General features: G+C 51.2%; 5 protein-coding genes across 5 annotated transcripts; 4 read left to right on the forward strand and 1 right to left on the reverse strand.

The window, feature by feature from the left end:
* Positions 1–2,324: 2,324 nt before the first annotated feature.
* On the forward strand, positions 2,325–3,771 carry BDW47DRAFT_104961 (KxDL motif-containing protein). Its single transcript, XM_024812452.1, has 4 exons — positions 2,325–2,832; positions 2,931–3,083; positions 3,301–3,624; positions 3,704–3,771. The coding sequence occupies exons 1-3, from the start codon at positions 2,525–2,527 to the stop codon at positions 3,383–3,385; spliced, it is 546 nt and encodes a 181-aa protein (XP_024672523.1). The 5' UTR covers positions 2,325–2,524; the 3' UTR covers positions 3,386–3,624; positions 3,704–3,771.
* A 3,314-nt stretch (positions 3,772–7,085) lies between these two features.
* BDW47DRAFT_104965 (uncharacterized protein) lies at positions 7,086–8,247 on the forward strand (the record flags this gene model as incomplete). Its single annotated transcript, XM_024812453.1, has 2 exons — positions 7,086–7,093; positions 7,158–8,247. 2 exons carry the CDS (start codon positions 7,086–7,088, stop codon positions 8,245–8,247), a joined length of 1,098 nt encoding a protein of 365 aa, XP_024672524.1.
* A 1-nt stretch (position 8,248) lies between these two features.
* BDW47DRAFT_104966 (protein arginine methyltransferase RmtB) lies at positions 8,249–10,449 on the reverse strand. The gene is made up of 4 exons (XM_024812454.1): positions 10,034–10,449; positions 9,500–9,907; positions 9,199–9,436; positions 8,249–9,147 (listed from the first exon to the last, which is right to left on the reverse strand). Exons 1-4 carry the CDS (start codon positions 10,269–10,271, stop codon positions 8,397–8,399), a joined length of 1,635 nt encoding a protein of 544 aa, XP_024672525.1. The 5' UTR covers positions 10,272–10,449; the 3' UTR covers positions 8,249–8,396.
* A 127-nt stretch (positions 10,450–10,576) lies between these two features.
* On the forward strand, positions 10,577–12,887 carry BDW47DRAFT_104968 (Mo25 family protein). The gene is made up of 6 exons (XM_024812455.1): positions 10,577–10,883; positions 10,973–11,033; positions 11,129–11,604; positions 11,659–11,931; positions 11,989–12,638; positions 12,807–12,887. Exons 1-5 carry the CDS (start codon positions 10,773–10,775, stop codon positions 12,223–12,225), a joined length of 1,158 nt encoding a protein of 385 aa, XP_024672526.1. The 5' UTR covers positions 10,577–10,772; the 3' UTR covers positions 12,226–12,638; positions 12,807–12,887.
* Positions 12,888–13,766: 879 nt separating this feature from the next.
* Positions 13,767–16,727, forward strand: BDW47DRAFT_23637 (putative TBC domain protein). The gene is made up of 2 exons (XM_024818535.1): positions 13,767–16,157; positions 16,224–16,727. The coding sequence occupies exons 1-2, from the start codon at positions 13,884–13,886 to the stop codon at positions 16,584–16,586; spliced, it is 2,637 nt and encodes an 878-aa protein (XP_024672527.1). The 5' UTR covers positions 13,767–13,883; the 3' UTR covers positions 16,587–16,727.
* Positions 16,728–16,986: the final 259 nt, after the last annotated feature.

The raw sequence follows: 16,986 nt of genomic DNA on the forward strand, positions 1-16,986 counted from the left end.
TATTGATTTGGCAGGTCAATTATATACCGGTGGCAAGGGAAACAGGGAAACATCGCCCAGTTTGGCAAAGCCGTCGTGGAGTCATTAGAGAGGCCCCTCGTGCCGCTCTTATCCAGTAGTGAGTTGGTCCACTGTGTAACCCAACAGTCCGGTCGGGCTAACAGCCAGTAAAGGGGCTCTTGATGCGGCCAATTCCCTGTGCATTCGCTGTCGAAATGATATGCAGACAAAGTCGAGAACCGGGAGGGACCGCTAGCCAGACTTGGTCAGGCAACAACCGTGAGGCAGCAAGGTTGGTGGGCGATGACGATACCCGCATAAAAGGAGTTTCCAGCGAATGGTTGTCACTACTGCAGTTAGGCTTCGGGTGGATTTAAACGTGAACGGGGTGGATAACACTGGGTGGCCTTCGCCCCCTTCCTGGAATATGAATGGACATGGGGAGTTGCATGTTGGGTCAAGCAAGTTTCTCTGTGGCCAATATATCAGCGAGAGATCTTCTTTCTCGCTAGTAAAGGTGGGCCCTTTTTTCTGTCGTTTCTAGCATCCGGTCTCATCCCCCATATTCAACTTAATGTCGTAACTCCCACATGATAAAGCCGGTCACTCAACTTGCAAAAGCTTGATCACTTCATAAAACAAGCTGTCTGTCGAAGTCGCCCGTGGCCCAATTTCCCAGGGAGATCTTCTCATTGGCGGCGTTTTAAGCGCTTGTCGTCGGCTCACGGTATCGAGTTCTCCATTCTCGGAGTACTGGTTTTGTTTGGGCCAGAAGATTCACAGACAGCCGCCGATCAGTGGGATCTAAGGATGTCTCGAAATCCGGGTTCCTTTCTTTCTTCATTCAGTATGCTGAGAAACGAATGAGCTCTTCACGTTACACAATTTCACATCCCTTTTGACGATTTTATCCCAATACCATGCAGTACCACTTGAGCGATCTTAGGCATTCGTTACATGGATGTGCAGGACAGGGGCACGAATCTTCATCAGTCGTGGACGATAACCGGCACCAATAGACTCGGCTTTTTCCACTCCATGCAACTGTGTCCAAATCTGTCAATCCTCACGTCCTGTGATGTTGGGACGTGGGTCCTGTTTTCATTTCAGCTCCCTATCCTCCATTTGATTTCCACTCCCACGCCCGGCTGCAGGACCATGAAGATCTGAAATCATACTTACCTAGCACCATGAAAGCTGGTTATTTGACATATACACCAAGCAGGCCATGTGTTTGGTATCTCAATCAATATGAGCAATGTCTAACATCTGGCTTTCCTTCTTCATGGCAGTCTCATTTCCAGTCAATGGGAATAGCAATGCTTGTGAGACGTAGGCAAGTACATCAACCATGTGAAAACATAGTTGAAACATCTTTTTGTCCCCGAATATGGAGCGTTTCTGATGAAGAATAGAGGAAAATCGACAATTCAGGGCTGTCAACTTGCGGTAGTCCCGTCGGACAATTCTGGTATCACATCGATGCCGAGTTCATCTCGAGTCTGGTCCCAGGGGCCATGTTTCTCCCAGCCACCCAGCCTCCCGATATTCTTGAAAATTGGGTGGCACGCGGTCTAGGAGCTGGAAACGCGGAAATAGCAGATCTATAAACCTGAGAAATTTGCAGACGAAGAATAGGGGAGAGAAGGGCTAGATGAATTTAAGAACCGAGTGAGAGATGAAAGAAGCACAAAAAGGAGTCGTCAAAGAGAGATAGAATGAAGGGAAATGGGAGAAGTGGAAGGAACGAGTCGGTCATAAGTAGCAGCGGTCATCCGCGGAGCGGGCCAGATATGAACTTTTCGAGCCTGTCCGCGGGACACCCACCAACTCCCTTTTATATCTTGCAGCGAAAGTACTTTCTCTCACATTACAGCCCAATTGTATGAGGCAATTTTCAAGACTCTTTTGGGTCAATGCCTGATAAGACTCGCCACGGCCGTGCGGGAGGATGGCCGAGTGGAGGAGGAGAGAGGGCTGGACCAGTCTCCGTCCATCTGTCTCCGCTTCGTAGGTTTCAATTTTCCACCCAGAGCGGGGTCGAATCGGGGCAAGGGACGAATTGGCAGCCAGAAGTTGAGGACCGGGTGGAATTGGTGGGTTGGGATTGGAGAGAATTGGAGGAGTAGGAAGGATGGGAGTCGGGGGAAGTGGGAGTAAAGGCTTCCGGGATGGTCCAGTGCCCAATGATGGCTTCGCCCATCACATTCCCACCCCCTCTTGTCAACCCATTCTCCTCATGAGATCCATTCCGCCGGATGGAAGAACTTCCGAGGATGGTTATAAAAGGCGTCATCTTTTCCCTCGATCATCCTGTCCCTCCCTCTTCCTTTCTCATCTCTCCCGTCCTCGACTTCCTATCCCAGCCCGGTCATATCAACTTACCTAGTTCCAACCACTCTCTCATACCATACTTCTTCAACCACATCTATACTCTTGTCAGATCACTGGTCTTCAGTGTTGCACCATTGTCACCTTGTTTTATTAGTTCAACGTCTGTTGTCCTTCGACATATCTTACCACAATGGCCACCCATCACTATCAATCCCCTGCCCTCCCTATCAATGTTCCCTCCAAAGCTCCTGCCCCAGCCGGTCTCTATCCCGTCAGTCGTATATCTGGCTCTCCTCCAGATGTCTCTGACACCAGCACCACTACGGGAAGTCGCACCTCCGCTGGGTTCAGCTATGGCTCCGGAAGCGTGGGCGGCGAGTACGAGACCAGTGCCGCTTCGTACTCCGGAATTGATGTTATGGACGTTCTGAGTGATCGCATGCAGAATGTGTTTGATCCGACCCCATTGGACAAAGGCCTAGCAAAGCAGGCGCAAACGTGAGTATTACTTAGACGCTCCGATCTGTCTGCCGATCAAAGTTGGGCGGAAGGAGAACAATCGACCAGGAGAATGCCCACTGACGAGTTTCAAATAGGTCTGGCCAGTTGAACGCAAAGCAGCGAGAACTTCTTGAGTTGCAAGCACTCGCTCAGCGCCGATTGAAAGGTGCCCGCGCCAATTTCTCAGACGGTATCAAGGTTGCCCGTGAGACCAAGCGGGATCTTGAGTGGACCCAGAAACGCGTAAAGTGAGTGATCAGCCTTTCTCCGCTTCTCCGTTGCCATCCCTTTATGGTATACCGGCCGGAGGATTCCACTCCGCCGTACTGTGGATTTTCCGCCGCTCTCCACTCTTTTCGGCTTTCTTGGCAGCATACAAGAGTCGGATTTGCAAAATTGAATCTCCTGCGGAGATGACAAAGCCGTGCAACCTGTAGCATGCATACTGACAGATATCACTATCAGTTCCCTGAAGACAAAGGCCGAACGTGCGCACCCTGATGAGTACCGACGAGCGGCGAAGAAGTACACTTTTGACGACGACAACTGATCTCCCCGTGGAGAAAATGAACCTTTCATCGTTTTTCTTTTCTTTTCAGGGGCACGGTATATATTTATTGGCGGCGGTCATGAGTTCATGTTTAATTATCTTTTCGCGGGATGGATCAATGGTTGTCATTTCTCTGTGATCCAGCCTATGGCTGGTTCACGGATTGGCGTTTTGGGACGGTCTGCTGTTTATAATCGATTTCCCACAAACTGATGTTGGGCGCGTTCTTGTGTCTACTGCTTGGGAAAAATTCAATTTCATCTTTCAGAAGTCACTGCATTCCCACCGCGAGAGAGCAAGGGGGAAGGTCAAATTTACCTTTTACCTGGATCCACTCACGTGCACGTTGTCACCCCGGTTCCTTCCAGGTACCAAGCCAACGGGACATCGAACCATCCTACCATGGGGCCCATCCCTGACGATCATTTCAGGTCATGCGCAAACCCATGATCACCTTGTGGGATACCCGCGGAGGTAGCGAAGGGAGCACGGTCCTCCGAGCATCCCCGAGGCACACACCACGGGGCCCTAAGGGGTGTGACAGGGGAAATCACACTCCAGCCACAATTCCAAGGGGGGCGTGGCTCGGAGTCAGACGGACAGGTCGAATTACCCTTGCAATCACATGATATAGTGTAGAACGGCCCGCTGGTGAAGTAGGTAGGTGGGCGAGTGCAGGACGGCGACTGTTCAGCTCCGCCCAACCCCGCTCCGCTCCACCCCCCCGGATCCGATCAGTTTTGTCGCCGCTTTTACCGCCGGAGTTGACCAGGTGCCATCGGGAGACCCTGCGTTCGGGATAACGAGATGTGGACCCTTTTGGCGCCCATGCGCCGTACACGTGGCGAAATCTCGAGACACTAGATATGTAAAAATACCGCTTGGTAGCCAATGGTACAGGGAGGGGGCTCCTTTGTTAGGGTAGCGGCTAGTATTTAGGCTCGTGAGAGATACATGGAGCTATAGCTGCAGGATGTTAGACCAGCGTAATCTTAAATAGACCTCACCTCATGCATTCGCCCCTTTCCATTGGAGAAACAATCAAGCTGGGTGGATACCGCCCAAACAGCGGGTCCTTAGCGTGATGTGGGTTCCTGTCAAGTACGGTACTTGTGGCTTGTGGGGGGATGTGGGAACCTGGATGTTTTCTATGACGAAGGATCGTGAAGTCAAGGAAGTTGCGACATCCGTCGGACTTTGGTTATCCCAGTCGGGCAACCGTTGTTCGCCGTAAATCAGCAATACGAACTGTGATTAAAGTCAGTGTAGCTTTGGGGAACACCATGTTGAGGTCAGTTATTGTGATGTGAATGAGGGAATAAAGGAAGAGGAAGAAAGGGGGATTGTTAGGGTATGCACGCCCCTGACAGGGTGTCATGGAGAAGATATGACCCGTCAAAACCTGTGATAGTATCATATCGAGTGGAACCAATAGGAAGTAATAAGAATCATCTACCTAGCTCCGAAACTCAAAATTCTAAGTAGCCAGGGGGATCTTTTCCATTGGCAATGGATCTCATTGCCGGACAATGAATGTAGAATGGGGCCAACCACAAACAAAGAATTCTCAAATCTATAATTAGGATATTGAAATGTCCCTAGTACAATGAGGAGGGCATACTTTTCTCTACCATAGTCTCAGTTCGACTCTTATGCCTGCTACTCATTTTTTTTTTTTTTTTTTCATCTAGATAACAACGGCTACCGTAACACTCTCGCACCTAACAATAACCCTATCGGAGATCAATATCAAGTAAGGTACTCATTAAGGCATAGCTCGCTTCATTCTAAGACGCGATCAACTTTGAGACACTACGCTATCTCTACTGAAAGAATGGTCTATCAATCTCTGAGATTTATCTTCAATACTTTATACATCCCAGGTGATATAGATAGCAGCAAGACAACCCGCAAACCATCGGCTTCTCGTTTAGTGCTGTAGTGTAACTTCTGTAGTGTAACTCTCCCCGCTATCTAGACCCATGCGGAATAATTCCTTGTGTCGCATCCCCGCGATCTGTAATTTCATTGAACATTTCCCACGTAACGGCCTGAAGCATGCAATAAGGAAAATCAACGATTGCCGATGAAGATGGCCAACGCGCCCTGCTCCAAGGGTGGCGTCGAGTCATTGCGAGGGAAACACATGGTCTCAATTGGTTCCATACCACTCCAGGGATCTGCTATGAAGCTAATGAGGAAACACGCCTTGTCTCCGTTCTGGGCTATAACTCCTACACCCAGCTTTTCCAGATCAGCGTCACAGATCCGGGTACCATTTGGCGCAACAAATTCGGCTCCAATAGGGTGTTTATGTCCTGAATTGGGCTTATTAGAATCAGTTGTTCTGGGTGGCTGCTTGTTGGTCTTCTTCGGATTGTGACGCTCGCTGTTTCGGGTGGACGGTTTTGGATTGTGGCCTGGAAATAAAGTAATTGATTAGACCGTGGATCTCAAACACTGTGTGCATGAGAATCATCTGGGAGGCTGTATCATTTACCACTCTGTCCTGCGCTTTTCGAGGAAGGCTTCTGGTTATTGGCGATAGACTTACCCACCACTAAACGTGGATGGCCCTTGGTCTTTTCGTTTTCCGCGTGGGAATCCTGAGCGACTTGAGAGGTAGGATGGTTGACATCAGAGGGACTCACGTCGTTGAGTGCTGCGCGGGGTTCAATAGGGACGGCGCTTTTCACTCGAGGGCAAGACACCTGAGCCTTCCATTCCTCATAAACCGAAGATGACCGCTGTCTAGTCCGTCTAGGAGAGGGGTTCTGTTGAAGCTTCTTTGGTAAAGTCTGCACGTCTCTTTGGTGCTCTTGGGCGTGGGGACTGTCATTCCTGATGCATGAGTAGTCATCTAGGGTTTGAGGAGCCCACTCTTCCAACAGACTGTACTCGGTCTGAGAGACCATCTTTAAGGAGCTCTGTGGATTTGGAGTAGCATCCATGTTGAAAGTGAATCGATGAACGAGAGATGGAGTGATAACGGAAGCAGATGCAGAGTGCTTGGATGATTATATCAAGGATGGCTGATCTCGATTTGATGCCGAGGAGGAACAAATTCAAGAAGAGGTGATAGAATGCAGAAAGTTAGAAGAAGAATAAGTAGCTGATAGTGAATATATAGTGAATCAGCAGTCCTCATAAGTCACATGCTAGTAGCCCTGGAAAAGAGTAAGCCTATCTGTTGATTTTTACAGTGAAAGAAACAGAAAACAGAAGAAGAAGTAAGAATGACACATTAAAAGTTTACTGTTAATTATCTGTCTTGATATTCACACAGTAATAATTTGGTAAAGAACCATGTTGAGCCTAATTGTCCGGACCAGTCTGTTGCACGGGGAAGTCTCAACAATTTCACGCGCATGTCCAATGATAGTGCCCAGAATTCATCAAAATCGGCCTAATGAGAGTGTTTATATTACTTCTTCTGCGTTACAAATGTTCTAAGTATTTATTCTTCATGGAAGTTAGATACTGGAAATGCGACTTCTCTTTCCTCCCTATACTTCTACCTTCCTTTTAGGCAATTCTGATATTAGGGCAGAATGTCCTATCTTTCCGCTGATATAGCACACCGCCTTCCTTAGATTCCTTATCGCAACTGTGATCTTCAACCACAAGCAGCCCATCTCAGCTCCCACCGAAGAGAATCAAAGCTATACCAATCATCGCCACAAGGCTGAAGTCTGCCAGGATGCCTCTGTAAGATATACCAATCTACCAATCCAACACTCCACCTAAACTAACCCGCGATTCCCCCCAATAGGCATCTACTAGGCAAGAAATCATGGAACGTCTACAACCCAGAGAACATCGCGCGCGTTCGGCGCGACGAAGCGCAAGCCAAAGCCCGAGAAGAGGAACAAGAACGTCGCATGCAGGAGGTCGACGCCGAGCGACGGATCAAGATTCTCCGCGGTGAACGACCGCCCACACCACCACCTGCCCCACGGTCGCCGTCGCCGGTCCAGGCCGACCGCCAAAGCCACGCAGAGCATCCGAGGAGATCGAGGAAGCGGAGGCGCCTGGCGGGCGAAAACGACACGGATCGTGATATCCGGTTTGCGCGCGAAGATGCGCAGCTGGCGCTTGCGAGGAGGACAGAGCCGGCGGGTCCGTCGCGCGCAAGTGATGCCCCGCTTGAGGATAGCACTGGTCATATTAACTTGTTTCCGTCTGAGGAGAAACATGGGCGTGCGGAGAAGAATTCAGAGGCTGAGAAGGAAGCTAAGGAGAAAGAGCGGAGGTTTGAGGATCAGTATACTATGCGCTTTTCGAATGCGGCGGGGTTTCGTAAGTCTGTTGGGGAGAAGCCGTGGTATTCGTCCTCGGGGAATAACGCTGTGGCGCCAGAGTCTATGTCTAGTAAAGATGTCTGGGGCGATGAAGATGTTTTGAGGGGCGAAAGGGAAAAGGCCCGGATGAATTCGAATGATCCCCTTGCGGCTATGAAGAAGGGTGTTCGACAGTTGAAGTCGGTCGAGCTGGAGAGGAAAAAGTGGAACGAGGAAAGGAGGCGGGAGCTCGAAGCATTAAAGTCAGAGGAACGACACAGGTCCCGCCGTCGCAGAAGATCACAGTCGCAAGATAGTCTTGAAAACTTCAAACTTGACGATTCACCAGATAGACGGGCTTCAGAAGGGAGGTCACATCGGCACCACAGGCGGCACCGTCGTGAAAGTCGGGAGAGAGACCATTCACGGGATAGACATTCTCGCTCGGAGAGACATTCGCATTCGGAGAGGCATGCGCACTCACGTCATCGTCATCATCATCGCCGTCACGGTCGAAATGATAGCAGGCATTATCATGACGCCGAGTCCCAAGCGAGACATCATCGTACACGCGAAGAGTAGCTACTGGTGCTCAAGAATTGTTCATTTAGATACCCAGATTTCAAGCATAACACATTTTTATAACCCCCAATATCATTCCATCGTCCATAAGCCAATTCCAGCGAATCTATATATAAAGCGAAGCTAGCAAATAATTGAAGACTTACAAATTACTGCAAGCTCCACTTCTGGGCCCCGCTCCCAGCATTCTCTCCACTCCATTCGATAGACAGGTTCAAAGAGCGAGACTTCTCGCTCTTCTTCTGATATCCGACCTTGCCCTTGATGGTCTCGCCCTTCTTAAGGGCCACAGGCTTCTTGTCGCCGTGGTCAATGAGAAGGACGCCCTGTTGCCAGTGAGTCTCCGGTCCATAGGGCCCAGTGGTGAAAGAGACGATGCCCTTCTTCTTCATTTCCGAGACGACGGCGTCGTCCGCGATGGGAGCATCTCTCGACGGCATGAAGAAGATGTCGAACCAGATGGACCAACCGTCGAGTGCGTCGATGTCGTCTTTCAGGGTGACCTCGAACTCCTTCAGGAACGAGAGCTCCTCGACCGTGATCGTGTGCAGCGGGAGAGGAAGGAAGACGGTAGACTCCGCGGGAATAACGGACGGCTCCACGCTGCGAACAAGCGCTTCGTCGTAGATGCCGAGCTGCATGCTCTTCATGTTGAACCCGTAGACCTCGTTCCAGAAGGAGACGTGCGATGCGACGAAGTCTGAGTCGGCGAAGGGGGCAATGTGGAGGGTAGCGTGCGAGGGCACCATGAGACCCCCGGGAGCGAGATAACGGTCTCTGGCGTAGATGACGGAATCGAACATGGCTTCGAACAAAAGGCAGTAACCCATCCATTCGGAGATGATGATGTCAACCTGCGGCACGGGCAACTCGACTTCTTCGATCTTGCCACGAATGCACCTAAATATCGTCAGCAATTGACCATCGAAGAGAGATCAAGCATACACTTACGTGATGACATCGCCAAATCCGTTCTCGTGGATGTTCTCCTTGGCCCGGTCAATGATGTTGGAATTGTCGACCGCGATGACCTTGGCGGCGCCTGCCTTGGCGCAGAACATGGACAAGATTCCTGTCCCACACCCAACATCCAGAACAACCTTATCCTTGAAGACGTGCTTGTTCTCATAAACAAAGTCGCGGTAAGAATCGGTGCGGATGCTATCCTTAAGCATGGACTCGTGAATGGCTGGGGGCGCATCATTAGCAGACGCAATCGGGCAGCGAGCACGCGCGATGTAGATTGACTTACCATTGTAAGAATAAGACGAGAAATAATCCGCATCAATCTCCTCAGCCTTGCCGGGGGCCGTCCGCGTCGACGGCCCAGCCGCAACAATTTTATCATCTTCCTGGGTCAATTGGTCTTCCATAGATTTCTGCACGGCGGTTCTGTATTCGAGGAACTGGCTCTGAAGACGCTCAAGTTCTTCTTGGAGCTCCACAACACGCTTATCCGCTTCGGTTCCGCGGGGAGCTTCCGATTCTGTGTCTTCAATGTCGTCCAGGCTGTACAGGAGGGCATCGTCTTCGAGAACGGGTTTGAGGTAGGCATCGTCTTCGAACTTCTCTTTGGTAGACACGTCGGGAGACATGTTCCCAGCCTTAACCTGGGATCGAAGGTAGTTGACTAGTTTGATCTTTTCCAAAAAGTCCAGACCTGAAGGGGCGGAGAAAGGCAGGTATTAGCTTGAATGCTCACGACATCGTTCAATCTTGAATCAACCGGACAAAGGCAGCGGAGAGAATACTCAAGCACTGAGCTCGAATTTGATTTGTTACACACCGAGCTCTCTTTGAATCTTTTGCAGATCAAAACTGTATTTCTCCTTGGTCTCCTTCAACATGGCGTGCACATCGGGATAGACTTTTTCGGAAAACAGGCCCACCACGGGCTGAGTCTCATCATCGGGTTCGACATCCTCCCATCCCTCCTCGTTGCTGATATCAGAATCCTCCGAGGCAGACGATCGCGCATCGTCGTCCTTGACTGGGACCACATTGGAAGGTTGCGTAGCCGACATAGCGACGGACTGCGGGGCAGATATAATTGATGAAGTTGAAATGATTCCGTTAATAAACGGAGTGAAACTAAAAAAGGAAAAAGGCGATCCAAGAAGTCCCCTAATCAAAATCTTCTATCTTTTAATAAATAATGTAGAATGGAAAGTGGTGTCGCAAACTTCAGATCCGCAGATGATTGTATGGAGACGGCCAAAAAAAAAAAAAAAAAAAAGGTCCGGTTGCCCCGCCGTATTGAGTTTGCGACTTTGTTTATCGACCCGACGACGGGCCCAGAACTACCAGAACTCCCGCCGATAACAGTTCCCTTTTCCCCCCCACCAAACACCACCAAACAGCGTCACCGCTTCCCCCTCAGTCCACCATCCTTGCCTTACTCTTCTCCAGAGGAACTGGATTACTTGGTCGTACATATCCTGCATCTGCTGCTCAATCCTTGTGACGTACGGTTCTTGTCAAGCGAGCAATCTCACTTCCCCTCACATAAGCTCCTGCGTGCTAGTATGGCGTTCTTCTTCAATCGCGGTCGGTCTCGGCAGCCATCAGAAGTTGCTCGGTCGATCAAGGAGGGGTTGAATAGGCTGCGTGATTCCCAAGCTCCAGCGGCAACAAAGGTACGTGGTTTACACACTTCTATCTCATGTCCCAGTTCTTTGGTTCAAAATTCGCTGGGGATTGGTCGCTAATGGTTGAGAACTCATAGGCCGAAGATGACCTGTCTAAACAGCTCGGCCACATGAAATTGATGGTCCAAGGAACACAAGGTTGGCACATCAATTGCGGGTTTCCCGATGGAAGCTTTGGGATATAAGCGATAGAGTTAGGAGCAGCGTGTTTGCTAATTCCCATGGCTTGCTAGAGATCGAAGTTTCCTCCGAACAAGTACAGGCACTCGTCCAAGCTACCCTGCAAGAAGATCTGCTTTACGATCTGGCTTGTCTCATTGATCGTCTTCCTTTCGAAGCCAGGAAAGACGTGCAGACAATTTTCTCCCAGATTCTTCGCTTCAAAAACTCCGGCACGGGTCAAGGGGACCCCCCCGTCATCTCCTACATTGTCCACAACCGACCCGAGGTCATCATCGAGCTATGCAAAGGCTATAGATACTCTCACAGTGCAATGCCATGTGGGACGATCTTGAGGGAAGCACTGAAATACGACGTGGTTGCGGCCATCATCTTGTACGACCAGTCCGAGGAAGGAGAACCAGCTATCAGGCTCAGTGAGGTCAAGCCCGGCACACCTCAGGACGGGAACGGCGTGTTTTGGAAGTTTTTCGAGTGGATCGATAGGGGTAGCTTTGAGCTGAGTGCCGACGCTTTCACAACTTTCAGGGTAAGTGACGCCCCCAATCTCTCTTGGCATATACTAACAAGGAGCGATTAACAGGAAATTCTGACTCGGCACAAAAACCTAGTAACGGGATACCTGGCAACCAACTTTGACATCTTCTTCACCAAATTCAACGACGTTCTTGTGCAATCCGACTCGTACGTCACCAAGCGACAGAGCATCAAGTTACTAGGTGAAATCCTGCTGGATCGTGCCAACTACAACGTGATGATGGCCTACGTTGAGAGCGGCGAGAACCTCAAACTATGCATGAAATTGTTGCGAGACGATCGGAAAATGGTGCAATATGAAGGATTTCATGTGTTCAAGGTATGTCTGACTTCCCCTTGGCATCTGGAAAAGCCTTGTCTAACAGCTGGGGCTCAGGTATTTGTCGCGAACCCCAACAAATCGGTGGCAGTACAACGGATCCTCATCAACAATCGGGATCGTCTCCTCAAGTTCCTCCCTCGATTCCTGGAAGACCGGACAGATGACGACCAGTTCACGGACGAAAAGAGTTTCCTGGTGCGCCAGATCGAACTGCTGCCCAAAGAGCCGATCGAACCGGGTCGTGGCGCCCGCGAACCATCTCGGCCGGGTGTCAATGCGGCCATGGCCTAACCCTGGGATCTGACCAACAGTCCTATTCGGGCTAATTGTGAAACCATCTCTCCCGGTTCATTTGATTTTGGGTACGGAATTGCATTAATGGCCAGCAGGTCTTGGTCACACAGGAGTTACGGCGTGCGTCCATTTTCAAGCGGAGGAAATACGGTGGCATGCATTCCCCGATACACAGCGATGATAAGGACATTACAACAGGCAGAAGCAGCATATGCTAAGGAAAGGAGGAGTGAAGGTAAATCGGGAAAAAAGGGAAAAAGAGAAGAAAAAAGGACAAGATCCTCGCATTTACACTGGATGTAGATAGCCTCCCAAGTGGATCAGAGTACTTCAATGAAAGAAATCTGCAATCAACGAGTCGCCGTCGCGGAGGAGAGGGGACGTTCTCCTCCTGGGATTGAGTGCCAAAGGTACGTACTCAGGAAGAGATGTATAATGAATGAGAATCCGATGTCGTTATCCAACGGCGGATGATGATCAGCTCGTGTGGCTTTCCGCCCCTTTTGATTGAGTTCTGCCTAGGGCTTGTTTTCACTTTCCTATTCGTTCTATTTATTGATTTATCTATTTCTCGATAGTTTCTATGGATTTCGACTTGATTTTCCCCCTAGTTTCCAGCTCTTTATCATCTGGATGTCATTTCCGCCCGACGGAAACGCAACCAATACTAACGTGGGACGGCAATTCCGATCCTCCCAAGTAATCAATCTATTCCCATAATCTCCAACAGAAGCTACTATAATTATTTCCAAACTAACTAGAATGGTTCGGGGTGTGCTTCTGGGCTTGACTTGCTCCAGTTTAGTTTGACCTTGACAATCAAGCACCAAGAGGCTGAGACTCCACTGCTGCAACCTGCGCGGCCCAAGGCTGTCCCGTTGTGGACCTCAGGCCCCCCTCCCCTCTCCCTTTGCGATCCCTGCTTGGAGATTCTTTGGTTCCTCTAGTGACGATGACGGGTGGCTGGTTGGTCGATAATAATAATCATCTTCATCGACGAAACGGCCGGTCCAAGGAAGGAGAAGAGAGGGGCGAGGAGGATTCTTAACATAGCTTGGGGCGATTTATTGGATCCATGGCGTACAAACATCCCTAGGCTCAGGCTGATGTTTGATGCTAACGATTCGGTCATGATAAGTAAATCATACAGCTTTTTTTTTTAATTAATTTTCAATATTATTCTCAGTCAATTCCTCCCTCTGTTCCTGATTCTTGATTCCTGTCACTCGAATAAAAGAAACGGTCGCTAAAAGTTAAGGTTGTCCAGCCCGCCAAGCATCCCAGGAGCCGCGGTCCAACCAACTTCTTTAGGACAACCTCCCAAACTCCAGCTCCTCCACATTTTCGCCCCCTCTCGAGTGGAGTCAGTCATGACCCGACTGGCAACTGCGCAAAGAACCTCTCTCATCACATCTGTCATTCTTTACCATTCCTTCCTTTGTATAACCTCACTCCCGCTGTGAGCCTACTGTGCCAATCGCCGCTACGACGTCCACGACGACCCTTATCCCCCCCCTCCACCCCTCTTGCCTTCCTCCCTTGATACCCTTTTACGTTCGTCGCCTGGACCAGAGGGACAACCCTCGCACCGTCGTCGCATACTCACACGAGCCAGAATCTTCAGAAACAACCCAAGGGCAAGTCATGTCAGAAGAATGAGTGACCAACGATCCACGTCTGTATCCACCGACGTGGTGTCCGAGCCACCGCCGGCCACGACCCTCCATGCTGTTCCCTACGACGAAACGGCTTCCATGGACGAGAATCTAGCTCTCCGATCGGCTTCGCTACCAACGCCCGTCCACTCAATATACTCTGACACCAAATCAGCTCGGACGAGCGCATCGTCCGGGCGCACAGGCGATCACTCAGGCCTACTCCGCCCGTCGTCGCATCGCAGCACCAAAGCAGACCTCGGGTTTTCGCCGCCCTCACCGATCGCGAAGGATAGGAAAAGCCTAGCGGACGACACGGTCAGCTTGCGCTCGTTGCGCAGTGTTCCGAACATCGTCGTCAATGATTCGGGGGCTCGTCCCAGCTCCCGTCCGGGCTCCCGCCCTGGTTCTCGTCCCGGTTCCCGATGGTCGGAGCGCAAATGGGGTGGGCTGAGACATAAGAGGTCGGGCGAGTTCGAAAGACAGTCCGATTTGCCGCCACCCGTGCCCCAGATTGAGCCGCATTTCAACGGCATTTCCCTGGATATCCCGAAGGCGTCCCTGGACGGCCTTGGGTCGCAATCGATGAGGTTTTCTAAACGCGGAAGTCTCATCAATAAAGGGGATCGAAAGAAACTCGAACAGCAGGAAGAGCACGAAGCGCAGCAGCAAGTGGAACAACACGAAGCGCAGCAGCAGAGTGAGCAGCCTGCGCAGGAGGAACAAGCGCAACCAGAAGACAAGAGTCAGCAGTCTGCACAAGAGGGACAACCACAACAAGACAACGTCTCTTTGCCCGCACAGAGCCCCACAATGGAGCAGAATGTCCCTGAGGCTGAACCACTCGCTCCTGAGGCTGATTCGCCCGCCCCTGAGGCTGATTCACCCGCCCCCGAGGTTGAGCCACCCGCGCCGCCCGTGATGCGCCCGAAACCGCCGTCGTCGTCACTTCGAGTCCGGCAAAGCACCATTGCCAGCAGAGCCATTTCCGCAGACGAAGACATGCTGTCGCGACGCGTGAGACTCATGTACGACAAGGGAGAGGAGAACGTGACCGATTCGGAAGTGGCGCAGTCATTGGCGATGGACAACGGAATGCTGTGGGAAGACGGTGCAGCGATCAAAGAGGTATCAGGGCCTTCCGGGAGGATTTCTCAAGGGGGAGACACCAAAAGCATAGCGTCGTCTATTGGTCCCGAGGCGGCTGCGACGTTCAAGAAGGAAGCCCACGAGTTGGCTGGAGGGATCGAATATTGGCAGAATATCGGAGCCGGGGATGTGGACCGTTATGGCTTCATCCGCTCTCCCACTAGCAACTCGGCTGAAGGTATTGATCCAAGCCCTATACAGCGCGTGTCGACCAGTCTGCTTCTTGCGTCGGAGACCCCCCGACGGAAGCACTCCATCCGCCCACCCTCGGCCCTGGCAAGTAACCGGTCGTTTCATGGTCGGCCACCAACGCGCAAGAACTCGGAACATTCGATACGACCCACTTCGTCGCAAAGCACATATAGCGCGCCATTACGGCGGACGACTACACGTTTTCGCCAGGCAACGAACCATCTCCCACATAATCGCGATCGTCGATACAAGGATGAAGCGGCAGACATGCTGACGCTTCCAATGGAGCCCCCGAGTTCTGGTGAGGGGCTCAACACGCCAGCGGCACGAGCAATGCGGAAGAAGGAGTGGGAAAGAGAAGACAAGTGGACGAAGATGGCGCGGCCAGCCAGGAAGAGCAAGGACGGCGGCGGCATGAGATTCGAGTTCGACACGCAGAGCTCCAAGCTGATCGAGCGAACGTGGAAAGGCATCCCGGACCGATGGCGGTCGACGGCGTGGTACTCGTTCCTCGAGGCAAGCGCCAATAGGCATAGCGACAGTCCCACCGAGGAAGACCTCATCGAAGCCTACCACGAGTACCAAATGGTCTCGTCGCCCGACGACGTGCAGATCGACATCGATGTCCCGCGCACCATCACCAGTCACATCATGTTCCGCCGGCGTTATCGCGGGGGTCAACGACTCTTGTTCCGTGTACTTCATGCCATGTCTCTGTACTTCCCAGACACGGGATACGTCCAGGGTATGGCCGCACTTGCGGCGACCCTCCTGGCCTATTTCGACGAGGAGCACACGTTCATCATGCTCGTGCGACTGTGGCAGCTACGAGGGCTAGAACAGCTGTACCGGTCCGGGTTCGAGGGGCTCATGGAAGCCTTGGGTGATTTTGAGCGCGAGTGGTTGGCGGGGGGTGAAGTCGCCACGCAACTGGTACGTACATCATGTTCAATATGACGCGAAAAAAAAAGGCTCAGAACTAACCAAAATGACGCACAGAACGAAGTCGGAATCCCGCCCACTGCATATGGTACCCGGTGGTATTTAACGCTATTTAACTACTCCATCCCATTCGCGGCCCAACTCCGCGTATGGGACGTGTTCATGCTCCTCGGCGACGCAGACGACCTCACCGGTTCCAGCAAACGGACGAATGGCCACGTGAGCTCCTTCGGCAAGGGCCTCGACGTCCTCCACGCGACATCGGCGGCGCTCATCGACGGCATGCGCGACATCATCCTCGAATCGGACTTTGAAAACGCCATGAAGGTGCTCACGAGCTGGGTCCCTATCAAAGACGTCGAGATTTTCATGCGAGTCGCCAAAGCGGAGTGGAAAGTCCATCGGAAGAGGACGCGTTAGTCCTCCGCAGTCGAGCATCTTCTCTACCTAACGGACTCGAACTGCTTTAATTATAATCATACCCGCATAATAACCCTTTCTTTCTTTCTTTCTTCCGGACCTACTGCCCCTTCCATTCTCCAGGAAGAACGTGATGGACAAACGACTGTTGACGAACTGAACCCCCCGAAAAGTCGGGTTATCATTATCTATTATTATCATTATTATTATTATTTACGATACCTCCTCTTCTACCTACCTACTACTTTCACGGCTCACTCACTCACTCACATCACGAGAACCATGTCCATGTCCATGTCAATGTCTCCACGTCTGCGATACCCAGGACTGAGAGGCTCTATACATATGCGGGACTATCTAATACTTTCCTCCTACCACCAGTACGACTCTCACATTCGCT

Source organism: Aspergillus candidus, assembly GCF_002847045.1.
Source record: "Aspergillus candidus strain CBS 102.13 unplaced genomic scaffold BDW47scaffold_19, whole genome shotgun sequence".
Taxonomy (NCBI): domain Eukaryota; kingdom Fungi; phylum Ascomycota; class Eurotiomycetes; order Eurotiales; family Aspergillaceae; genus Aspergillus; species Aspergillus candidus.